Raw genomic sequence first — 11119 nt, 5'->3', positions numbered from 1 at the left:
GATACCAGAGACAGGGAGCCCAACTCTTATGACCAGAGACTATTATAATAATTGGGGTAAAGTAGGGAGAACATGGACCAAGTGGTGGTTATGGGTCTGGAGGAGACATTGAGTTTTGTGCGCTGAGGAGCCCCGAGACCGGGGCCTGCTAGAGTTCCCGGCAGGAAGGATGCACATTTTCTCCAGCCCAGCCCAGCCCAGGCTGAGGTGCCTGTAAAGGAGTCAGGAGTGGGGGTGGGGGAACCAAGCAGCTGAACAAGCCCATAACTAACAGTTTTCATGGATCAGGGATAAGAGTGTTGCTGGGAGACTTAGAAGATTTCTGGGTATGGAAGAACGAGACCTGAGGTTAGAAAAGTTTTCACCCTCCACAGACAAATCCAGAAAGTGGCAGACGTGTAGAGTAAAAACCAACTTGTGCCCATGTAATAACAGTACGGGCACTGGGCCAGTACAGTATCGTGGAGCTTACTGTTTAGCAGAGGTCAGTGGAAGGCCTGGACTAAATAATAGCTCCAGTCTTAAGCCCCCATCTGTGCGAGTCCCTAGGGACTGACAATTTCTAAATCTCAGAAGAGCCCTGTAAGATGGGCATCGGTGCCCTCGTCTCACCAGCAAGGACACCAGCGAGGCTCAGGAGCACAACCCGCCTGAGAAGGGGGCCGAGGCGGCACGCAGCCCCAGTCCCCTGTACCTGGCAGTGTCTGGAAGACCTGGAATTCCCACTAATGTGGACAAATCATTTTGTTTGAGTGTCAGGCATGGGTCCACGGAACAGTTTTCACCATACCACACAGAACAACTGAGATACATACAAAGGCAAATTATGCAGGTGCTCCCATCAAGGGGCAGCAACAGGGCCCCCTGGGGGACAGAGCGAAGAGCAAGAAGAGCTGTGAAACCCAAAGCGGCCAAGCCTGAGCCTCTGCTCGGGGCAGTACCGGCCCTAGAAAGGAGGACTCACTTGTGGCTTCCTGAGGGGTCTCTACCAGGCTGAACTGAGGGGGAGGCCGGGGCAGCCCCAGAGGTGGTCCGGACACTAGAGGGGCTGAGACCTCTCCCCAGGGCCAGGCTCTGCCAGAGCTGAGGCGAGATCCTTTATGTTGGAGATGGGGGTGAAAACAGATGCTCCCCCACTTCTTCCTTCCTTCTTTCAGTCCGGCGGAGAGTCTGCGGGAGGAAAGTCCCTGGGTGGAAGGGAAGTGAGAGCTGCCCTGCACTGCACAGGCCTGGGCAGAGGGGCAGAGCTGGGAGGCAGAGCTAAGTGAGGCTTTGCACATTGTCTATATTTGCATGCTGAGCTCACTGCTGTTCTTTTTTCTCCCTAGAAAATAAAATGACATCATGGTGGGGGGAAGGCAGCAGGGTGGTATATTTGAGAAAGGTAACAAACAACAACAGCAAAAGCACACACGTGAAGGGGCTGGCTGGCTGCATCTTGGAGACCTAAGGCTCCAGGTCCAGCGAAGGCGGCCCCGGAATTGCTTCTGGCCCCCACCCCTACCTCCCCCCCCCTCCAACGTGGGCCGTCTGAGCGGTCATTACCCACGACCCAGAGGTGGGGGCAGAGCTTTCGCCAAAGACCAAGTCAGGCAGCTGAGAGGACCCAGAGGCCAAAGGCCTTCCAAAGCCTCGTGTCTAAGTTCCTGCGTCCCCAGGGCCCCAGCCTTGCAGTCGTCGTAAGGTCCCCAGGGAGGAGGGTGTCCAGCGGAAGGAATTAAATCTGAGACTCGGGTTTTGAGGCTTGGGGAGCGAGGCAGCCCCCCCAGCAGCCTCGCGGGTCCCAGCCCCGACCCCCCCGCGGCGCCGCGCTCCTCCCCGGCTCTGACGTCAGGCCGGCGGGTGGGGCGAGGCGGCGCCGGGCTCGGGCTCGGGCTCCGCGGGCGGAAGCGGCGCGGCGGCGGGAGCCGAGGCGGAGGCGCGGACGCTGCTCAGGACCCGGGACGGCGGAGCGAGCGCCGCGCGGCGCACCCAGCCCGAGGCGGTGAGAGGCGCGGGGGGCGGGGGGCTGGGCGCGGGGCGTGGACCCGGCCGCCGGCGCGGCGGGGAGCGGGGGCCCCGGCTCGGCCGCGGCGGGGCGCCTGGAGCATGTGCCGGAGGCGGCGCGACGCCGGCGCCCGGTCGCTGCTGGCCCGCGGCGGAGGCCGACGGGCCTGCTCCCCGCCCGGATCCCGGCCCGCCCGGGGCCCGCGGCCGCGCACCCCGCCCTCCGCCCGGGAAGAGGTGGGTTCGCCTGCAGCTCGTGCGGAGGGAGGGAAGGATCGGGAGCGTAGTGAAGTAGCTAACGTAAACCCTGCATTAATCGCACCTAATCCGCGTCAAAACTGACAGGGACGCACGCCTACAGGGACACGCCGGCACCCACGGTGACACACACCCGTGTGACTGCTACACGTCGCGCACCAGCAGCTCACACGCGCCCCTGCCCACGCGGCCGGCCCCGCCGCGCCCCGCTCTCCGCGCCCCTGCGGGGACGTTAGCCCAGCAGGACGGCCGAGCGCGGGACCCCGCCCCCAAGCCACCCCGATTTTCTGGTCATCTTCTCCCGCCCTGGGCTTCAGATTGCCCCTCTTTAAGGCAGCGGGGAAAGGCGGGGAACAGTTTTTATTCCAGGACTGGGAGACGGGAACTTGAGGGTGAGTGCGCCCGGTGCTCTGAACCCCAGCGAGCGGGGAGAGTGGGCGCTGCTGGTTACAGTCAGAGCCTGGGGTTCTGGGAGTGGCTGCTTTGGGGGCCCCGGAGTGGCCGAGGGTTGGAGGAGTGGAAGCAAAGCGGAGAGAGAAAAGGAAAGAATGAGTATGAGTCAGCCAAGGACGGAGCCGGAGTCAGAGAGAGAGAATGAAGGGAATGTGTGTGAGGGACCGAGACACAGTCAGGAAACTGGGAGGAAGTGAAGGACAGAGTCAGAAAAGCGGGAGCAGTGCCGGGGTATGGATGACGGAGCTCAGAAACCAGCGGAGGAAAGCGGGATGATGGTGAGATGTGGTGAGACGCGAGGCCACAGGGAGTGGGGGAAACATGCTGAGTCTGCGTGTTCTGTTTCTCTGTCTGGCCCCAGGCTGTCAGAGCGATTAGCGTTAATTGTTCTTCCCTTTGTGGTTAAACATTGTGTTGGGGAAATTGCCAGATATGCCCTAGGTTACCTACAGCCCTGATTGCCTACTTTCTCACTTCCCTGACACCTGTGCCCATCATGTGTGCATGTGTTGCCATGCCTTGCCCTGCCCTCCTCCCTGTCACGCAGATCCTCACGCACAGTGCAGTGGGCATCCTCAATCCCTATGCAGCCAACAATCCAGGCTCCTCCTCACCAGACCTTCTCTGTCTCTACAGCAGGGAAGCTACTCCTTCCCAACAGAATAGTAGCTCTGAGTATCCAGATGGGGACACTGAGTCACAGAACCTGGGAGTCCTAAGTATTCATGGGTACCACCAAGTGGGATAGAATGAAAGCCCCTGAAAGGAAAGGAGGAAGAGACACAACCAGAGGAGGGGCACAGGCCCCACCCCTCCTCGCCATCAGGTGGTCCTACTCTGCCCTGCCTGGTCCAGTACCTAGTATCTCCTGATACCCTCATCTCCGTCTGTCTTCTCTTAGACTAAGGGCCAAGGGCTTCACACTGTCCCTGTGCCCAGGGGTGACCCATTTTGGACTGAACTGAACACCCAGAGACCCAGGTATCCTGCCTCCTGTCACTCCCAGGCCGACTCTGGAGTCTCAGAGCCCTGTTTTTCATCGCAGGAATAAAGATCCCTCCCCTACCACCACCACACATACACAAAAGCTGAATAGAAGCTGAGGTAAGAAGTCAGCTGAGTATGAGTATGATGTTAATGAAGTAATTAGGGATGAACTACAGAACTGCTTGAATTTGGGGGCCAGGTAAAATTTAAAATAGGAACCCTGCACTCTGCCCACCTCTGCTTCTCCTTGATTACCGACCCCCCACCCCCACGAGACTGGCAGACTTGAATGCCTACAAGCCCCTTTCTGCCCGCTGCAGGGACCTCCAGGTCCTTGCAGCTGTGTGGGATGGCCCCTCCCGAGCCCTAGACAGCTGCTGCAGATGTGAGGGAGGGGCAGCAGCTCCTAATCCTCAGGCTTTCTTCTTAAATTTATCGAGGATTTGTAAGCAAATGCTCAGGAGAGGGGATAATCGTGAATTAATGTCAGAATGCACAGAAGTTCCTTTGGTGCTGCCACCTCCTCCACAGGTGGTTATGCCATTATGCCACCTTGCCAGGCTTCTCCAAGTGCCCCCAGGCCTGCTCCTTCCTCCCCCAGTGTCCGTGAGTGCCTACCTGTCATGCTCCCAACTTCTCCCCTAAAAGGTCAGTATATAATGATTCTTACCCCTTCCCCTCTGCTTCAGTGTCCTAAGTTGGTCGGACCTTTGACAGGGCTCCACCTGGGGCCAGCTTGGAAGGAGAGGGAGGAAGGAAGGAAGGAAGGTGTGAGGAAGCCATGAGCAGAGCACAGAATGATCTGGGAGGGAAGGGGCTGACTTCCTGGCAGCCTCGGCTCCGGTTCCCGGTTCCTGCCCTGGTATCCTGTCCCAAGAATGGCCTCACCCAGGCTGCCTGGTGTTCCCTGGGCAGCCTCTGCACTGCTCCTGAGATCTGGAGGACTCTTCAGAGCAAGGCGGCAGGAGGCTTGCCATAGGCCCCTTAGGGATTCTGAATCTTGGTGAGGAAAGTGACATGGGGGCTGAAGGAGCCAAACTTCTGCCAAGGCCCAGCATGGCCAGGCCACCCCAGGGACAATGATCAATGAGACTTGAGAGCCATGGAAAGAGATTCCACCTCCTTGCATCCCCCAAACTATCCTGTTCTTGCCTCAAATGTGATCTCTCCAGGGAGGGAGGCAACCCAGCTGCCTTTTCCTGCTCCCTCAAGGAGCCTTACTCCTGTTTTGTGTCCGTGTGTTCTTACAACTCCCCACACACTCTCCCATCCACTGGTGTCATTGTCCTGACGACTGAGGTAGAGGCACCCAGAACAGAGGTTGCCATGGTAACTGCTGAGCTGAGGCAGCAACCTTCTCCTGGACTCCGTCCTCCCTGCCCCCTCCCCCAAGGATTCCTCATTTGCAGCCTGGACTCTCCCAGCCTCAGCGCTCTTCCTCCTGTAGGATCCCGTCACCCCTTCCTTTTCTCTGGATGTGAGCCTGTGGTTATCTTCCACCTTACACACACTCTGAGCTGGTTCAGACACCTCCCCCCACTGAACCAGGCACTGCCTCCTCCCATACCTGTGCCCATACCCAGGGGTGGGCATCCACAGTGGCACCTGGCGTGCACACACTTCCCTCTGCCACTCCAACATGCCCACCCCATTTCTCCTTGTATCTGTTTCACTCTTAGAAAGCTCCTACCCAATGTGGGTGATTATCTACACACATTAATCCCTTCCCTCCCACCTCCCTATAAAACTGTTTTAGAGTCACAGCCCCAAGCCTTACCTCCTCCCAGGAGATTCATACACACACACATTTCCTCCCACCAGATCTTCTGTGTGAAAGCAAGGCAGGATGACCCTAAATTCTGGCCCATCTTCCAGCTGAGGGCTTGGTCCCACTGCCTCCTCCACTGGGGCAGGGTCTCCTTGGGGGCATCCTGCCTCCTCCCGTGCTGCCCCTTCCTTTTCAGCCCTCACACCCCTGCCTCCATTGATCTCATCCCTGGATGCCCTCCCTCGTCCCTGTGCCCTCAGCCTCGGATTATCAGTGGAGGGGGCAGCTGGGCTCGAGTCTGCTGCCGTGACCTAGATTTCAAAGCAGAGAGAGTTCCTGGTGCTGACAGTCAGAGAGCATTGTTCCTGGCCCAGCCTGGCAGGGCCACTGCTGGGTCCTTCTGTCTGGTTGCACCTGGGTGTGCAAGGAAGTGTGCCTCCAAGTGCCTGTTGCTTGTGGGGGTGGTGCTGGCCCTGCTGTCTGGCTCATTGTGTATTTGTTCCACACTGCCTGCCACCAAGGGAGGCTTGTTCTGGTGCAAGTAGAGGGCTGGGAATAGGGACTTCTGTATGCCATGCCTCTGTGCCTCAGTTTCCCTGCATATAAGCCAGAAATAAGGAAAATACGGGGTGTCAACCAGCCCCCTTTAATCTGCCACATTCTCAGCCCATTGTTGGTGTGATTTGTGGGTGGTCTCAGTCAAGTACAAGGTCATTTTCGTCTCACTCCTTGGTCTAGCCAGTGTTTATGACAATTTACTTTTAAGAATGCTTTACTTTTCTGATTATAAAATATATACTCATTGTGGGGGAAAAGTCCCCTTTTTGAGAGTCACATTTTATCAAATCCAGAAAGTTCATTGTAAGGTCTGACCTTTCTTCCTGTCTTATCCACAGTTCCTATCTTAGTGAGTAGGAGGGCCTTGAATGTTCTCTACCTTTCACCCACGGATCTTCATGGAAGAGGGGTGGGTAAAGGCTAAGGAGATCTAGCCTTGCCCAGCCCCTTTTGGGAGGCCTTGCTGAAGGTTGTGCCAGCCGGATGTTGATGCAAGCAGGAATGGCAGCCCCCTTCCTGCCACTCTCCCAGTGATACATCTAAACCCCTTCCCCCTGCCACCCAGCCAGCCTGGGAACTGGGCAGGGGGCCAGAGCCAGCCGCTTGGTATTCTTGGGCGCTGGGGCTGAAGGCACAGCACAAAGGCTAGGAGAGAGGGCTGTGTGGAGGACCAGCAGCAATCAAGGGAGAAAATGAGCTCCACAAAAGGTGGGGGTGGCCAGTTGCTTCCCCCCTCCCCGTGCCTACACCTTGGACCCTAATGACAGAATACAGGGCTGAGCAAAAGAGGGGTCAGGGAACCATTAGACCAAGCAACCAGGCATCCATCCAAAATGAGTCATTCATAGGGTGGTGGGGAGTTGAGGGACCCCTTTGCTTCTGGGGGAAAATGGAAGCTGGACCACCAGATCCAGCCAACCATCTCCAGCCCCTTCTGTTTAGCTTCTCACTGTCACAGCAAGCCTATCCCTGTGGTCATTGTTTTGAAGTTTTTGTTTTGGTTTGTGTGTTTTTTATGGGTTGCAGGTGGGTGAGGTGATTCTGGGGGGGACTTGGAAGCAGCTGGTGAGAAGCTCCAGCGCAGGTTGCCATGGTAACCGCCTCCTCAGTCTGGGGAGCTGTTGCCAGGGTTACTGTCAGAAGGGTAAAATGAAGAAAAAAGATGGTGTGTGTGGGGGAAGCAGTGTAACTTCTCCAGGCTCCAGCCTGGTTCCTAGCTCCAGAATATCTTCCTGTCTGCTCCCCCCTCCTGTCTTTTCTTCTCTCAGCCCTGGCCCTCCCCAACCTCCATGTTCTAGGCACTTGCCTGGTAGGGTGGGAGGGAGTAGGAAGTGCTGGTGAGTAAACCAGATTCCACACTTCAAGCTTAGCCTCCTCTCCCTTTGTTCCTCCCAACCCCAGTCATGGCTGAGTACGGGACCCTCCTCCAGGATCTGACCAACAACATCACCCTTGAAGATCTGGAGCAGCTCAAATCAGCCTGCAAAGAGGACATCCCCAGTGAGAAGAGTGAGGAGATCACAACGGGCAGTGCCTGGTTTAGCTTCCTGGAGAGCCACAACAAGCTGGACAAAGGTAGGGCAGGGGATACGGGCACCCTGCCAGCAGCCTTTCTGGGGCTCAGTTCATTCAGCAATAGAAATGAACTTGAGCTCCTACACACAACCGTGTACTCCCCTCTGACAAGGCAGGACAAAATTAAGATGCTCTAAGAGTGGAGGGGCTCTAGAGCCGTGGTCTTTACATTCTTTAATATGTCCCTGTGGGTAGAAAACATGATTCAGATATGAGTGTGCTATTATATATAATAAAATATTAAAATATAAGTTGAAAGTGGTAAAATTTAAAATAGAACCACAAATTCTAAGATTTTTATCCACTTTTAGAGACCACTACTGTGGGAGGGGCTTTAGGGAGGAATTGGTATATAAAGATGACCCTGAAAGGCAAGTGGGATTTCAAAGGCAGAATCCAAAGGAGGGCATGCTAGGCCAAGGAGCCTAGTGATAGAGGTGGGAGAGTATCTGGTGTGTTTGGAAAAGCAAGAGGCTCTGCTTTGCTTGCTGGGGCATAGAGTATGTATAGAAGGGACTGGAAAGGTTAAGGTTATGCTTAGAAGGGCCTTGAGTGATAGAGTATTTGATAGGTCAAGTGAGTGACCTGGATCTTGAGTACCATGGATAGCTGGGAGACTGAGGAAGATGTTACTACTACAGTAGCCAGAGGGGAGGAGCCAGGGAAAGGAGGTCTAAGGGTGCCTGCGATCTCTTAGAACTGGCCAAGTCGTGGAAATCATTCCCTGGTCGTGGCTGTGCCTTCTCTCATCCATAATTGCTTTTCTTATTGGGCGCAGTAGTCCTGGGTTGTCTGGAGATTCTATTCCTCCATCATACCTGTGTTATCAGGAAATTTTTTCTGAAACTTACTCGGAGGAAGAGTGGAAGAGACTAAGGGTGGGTGAGGAGTATGTGGAAGGCCAGTTTTTCTATTTTGTCTTCCTCCCCATCAGATGTGATATTTAACCTAAACCCCTCATTCTAAATATGTAATCTAGAAACTTCACTGATTGATGATCTGCCCTTCTCAGGAACAGTCATCTGTACCACTCTGGCGCCTTAAGCTTTCTTTTCTTGGCTTAGTGGCTCTTCTCCTTCTGCTGCCCCCTCTGATAACCAGTGTGAGCAACTCAGCCTTGGTTCCAGAAGCCTGGTCTGGTAGAACGGGGGAAGCTGATTCTACCCTGTTTCCTGCCTTGCTCCAGATAACCTCTCCTACATTGAGCACATCTTTGAGATCTCTCGCCGTCCTGACCTACTCACTATGGTGGTTGACTATAGAACCCGTGTTCTGAAGATCTCTGAAGAGGATGAGCTGGACACCAAGCTAACCCGTATCCCCAGTGCCAAGAAGTACAAAGGTAAGAGGCCATGCCTTTACTGTGCACTTTTTCCCCTCCCATGGCTCATCCTTGGAGTTGCTTGGATTCTGGGAGCATGAAGGCTGATGTTCGGTGGACCTGCCTGGTGCCTCCCATAACTTCCATCCCTGGACATGTCCCTTTTTGCCCCCAGACATTATCCGGCAGCCCTCTGAGGAAGAGATCATCAAATTGGCTCCTCCACCGAAGAAAGCCTGAGCAAGGGGGAGGAAGAGGAGGAAGGTTGGACCTTCATAGGACCACTCCCTTCCCCCAGCCTCCAGGGGAGGGGACAAGGGCACCCCCCCACAAATCTACCCACTTACTAACCTGGTCCTAACCCCCTTACTGTGTGCGTGTGTGTGTGTGCACACGCTCTGGCTGTCTGTCTACATGTCTAGCTCATCTAGCTCCTCTTCCTTGTGAGGGGCTGGGGGTCAGAGGCTGGGGTGGGGGGGCCAAGCTTTCCCACTCTAGGGAAACTATGCATATAGAAATGGGCACATTCCTCCTACTTACCCTTCCTGCATTCTTCCCCCACATCTCTCAAGTGTGAGAGCAGAAAGGACCTGCATTTTCCTACATTGAGGGGCTGAAGTGGGAGAAAGACACAGGAGAGGCAGGTTGATCCAATAAAAAGCAGTGGGAGGGAAGATGAAGAGGCTACCCAACTCCCACCTGGCAGGGGCAAAGAAAAGCCAGAGTTCAGTGTTTGTCCCCATGCTGGACTGGCTGTGGAGTCGTTTCCAGCTATTCCTCAGGTTGAAGAGCCTAGGCACCAGCAGGTCCCTTTGTGCTCCCCTTGGATGGGTATGATCCAGGATCTAATGACAGGACCATGGATCCTTTCCTAGCCCCAAAGTTCTAACCCAACAGAGCACCCAGCATTAGATACCCCCCACCCACCTCTGCTCTGGAGAGGCTGTGCTGGGAAAATGCTCCACTGAGCCTGAGAAGGGGCTGAGGGGCAGCAAGAGGGGCTCCTTTTCAACTCTTTATTCCTACTCAGACTGTTGCACATACTGACCCCAAACCTCAGGAGGTTGGGGAATGAGATCCTTAGGTTTTAACTCCAATTCTGCCCCCACCTAGAGTCCCAGAGTGGTTATTGTAGGAAACTTTCCCTTTTCCCCTGGTCTAGAACACCCCAAGCCCAAAATAAGGGAGGAACTACTGTGTTTTCCTTTGCAGTGACCCCCAACTCAATCCAGGAAGGGACTTGGTAACCCCTCTCCCTCAATGTCCTGGTGCCTTGGGCTTGTGAACGCATCCTAGCCAAATCACTACAAGTACAGTGACCCCAGCCTCCTGCCTGTCCCAAGATGCTCCTCCCCACCCTGACCGTGCTAACTGTGTGTACATATATATTCTACATATATGTATATTAAACCCACACTGCCATGTCTGCCCTTTTTTGTGGTGTCTAGCATTAACTTATTGTCTAGGCCAGAGCAGGGGTGGGAGGGGAATGCCACAATGAAGGGAGTGGCAGAGTCAAACTGCTACATAGAACAAAACTTTTTCTTTTTACTTTAAATTCACATGCAGTCTCAAGAGACTATTTGGGGAAAGTTTAAGTTAGGAGCTTTTAGGATATGGGAGCAAAATTCTAATGGGAGGGGAGGGCTAGCTGTTGGAAGAGAGAAGCAGCCAGACTGGTTGAAGAGCACCCTCTACTCCTAGCCCAGCCCAGCCTGCCTGTCCCTTCTGGCTACTGCTGCGGACACCTGCCTTAACACATACACCTCCAGTTTTGCCTTAAAGGACCTTCCCAAGTTCCCCCATCCCTGTCTGGCTTCTCCCTCAAGGAGAGAGAGAGACTTGTAGAATTGGGAAAGGGAAATGAGCATGAATTGTCTTTCCAGTAAGAGTATGTTATATGAGAGCAAGAGAGAGAGAGAATGAATACGAATGAGAATAGGGAGCCTTCCTTTGACTAGAGGAGAGGATGAGATGGGGAGAAGGAAGACAGGGTCATTTTCAGCAGTCTAGTAATTTCTAGACTGTAAGGCAAAATAATCTAAAAAGACTAACCTGCCCTCCCACCCTCTGTACTGTGAGACTGCTCCGTCCTGTGCTCCTCTATGTGTAGTGTGCACGGCCTTGTTCTAACCCTGGAATAAAGGTGATTGACTATAACTGTATCTGACTGATTCAAGAATTTATATGATCAGGATTTCGGAGACTCTAAA

At 54.5% G+C, this 11119-nt stretch overlaps 1 protein-coding gene across 3 annotated transcripts; it reads left to right on the top strand.

Annotated features, from left to right (window-relative positions):
* Nucleotides 1-1909: 1909 nt before the first annotated feature.
* PEA15 (proliferation and apoptosis adaptor protein 15) lies at nucleotides 1910-11071 on the top strand. 3 transcript variants are annotated; one of them, XM_087828283.1, is made up of 5 exons: nucleotides 1910-1984; nucleotides 3599-3801; nucleotides 7412-7585; nucleotides 8772-8927; nucleotides 9082-11071. In XM_087828283.1, exons 3-5 carry the CDS (start codon nucleotides 7414-7416, stop codon nucleotides 9144-9146), a joined length of 393 nt encoding a protein of 130 aa, XP_087684409.1. In that variant the 5' UTR covers nucleotides 1910-1984; nucleotides 3599-3801; nucleotides 7412-7413; the 3' UTR covers nucleotides 9147-11071. The 3 variants fall into 3 exon arrangements, with proteins under 3 accessions (XP_087684409.1, XP_087684408.1, XP_087684410.1); XM_087828284.1 differs by lacking the exon at nucleotides 3599-3801 and having other exon boundaries at nucleotides 1919-1984; XM_087828282.1 differs by lacking the exons at nucleotides 7412-7585; nucleotides 8772-8927; nucleotides 9082-11071 and adding an exon at nucleotides 4216-6886.
* Nucleotides 11072-11119: the final 48 nt, after the last annotated feature.

The sequence above is a fragment of the Miniopterus natalensis genome, chromosome 19 (genome assembly GCF_054644295.1).
Source record: "Miniopterus natalensis isolate mMinNat1 chromosome 19, mMinNat1.hap1, whole genome shotgun sequence".
In the NCBI taxonomy this organism is placed as follows: domain Eukaryota; kingdom Metazoa; phylum Chordata; class Mammalia; order Chiroptera; family Miniopteridae; genus Miniopterus; species Miniopterus natalensis.
This window is presented reverse-complemented; position numbering and strand designations above follow the sequence as displayed.

Bases quoted from the DNA above. Each gene is read 5' to 3' on its own strand.
- PEA15 (XM_087828282.1), top strand. From the start codon at position 4,771: ATGAGACTTGAGAGCCATGGAAAGAGATTCCACCTCCTTGCATCCCCC.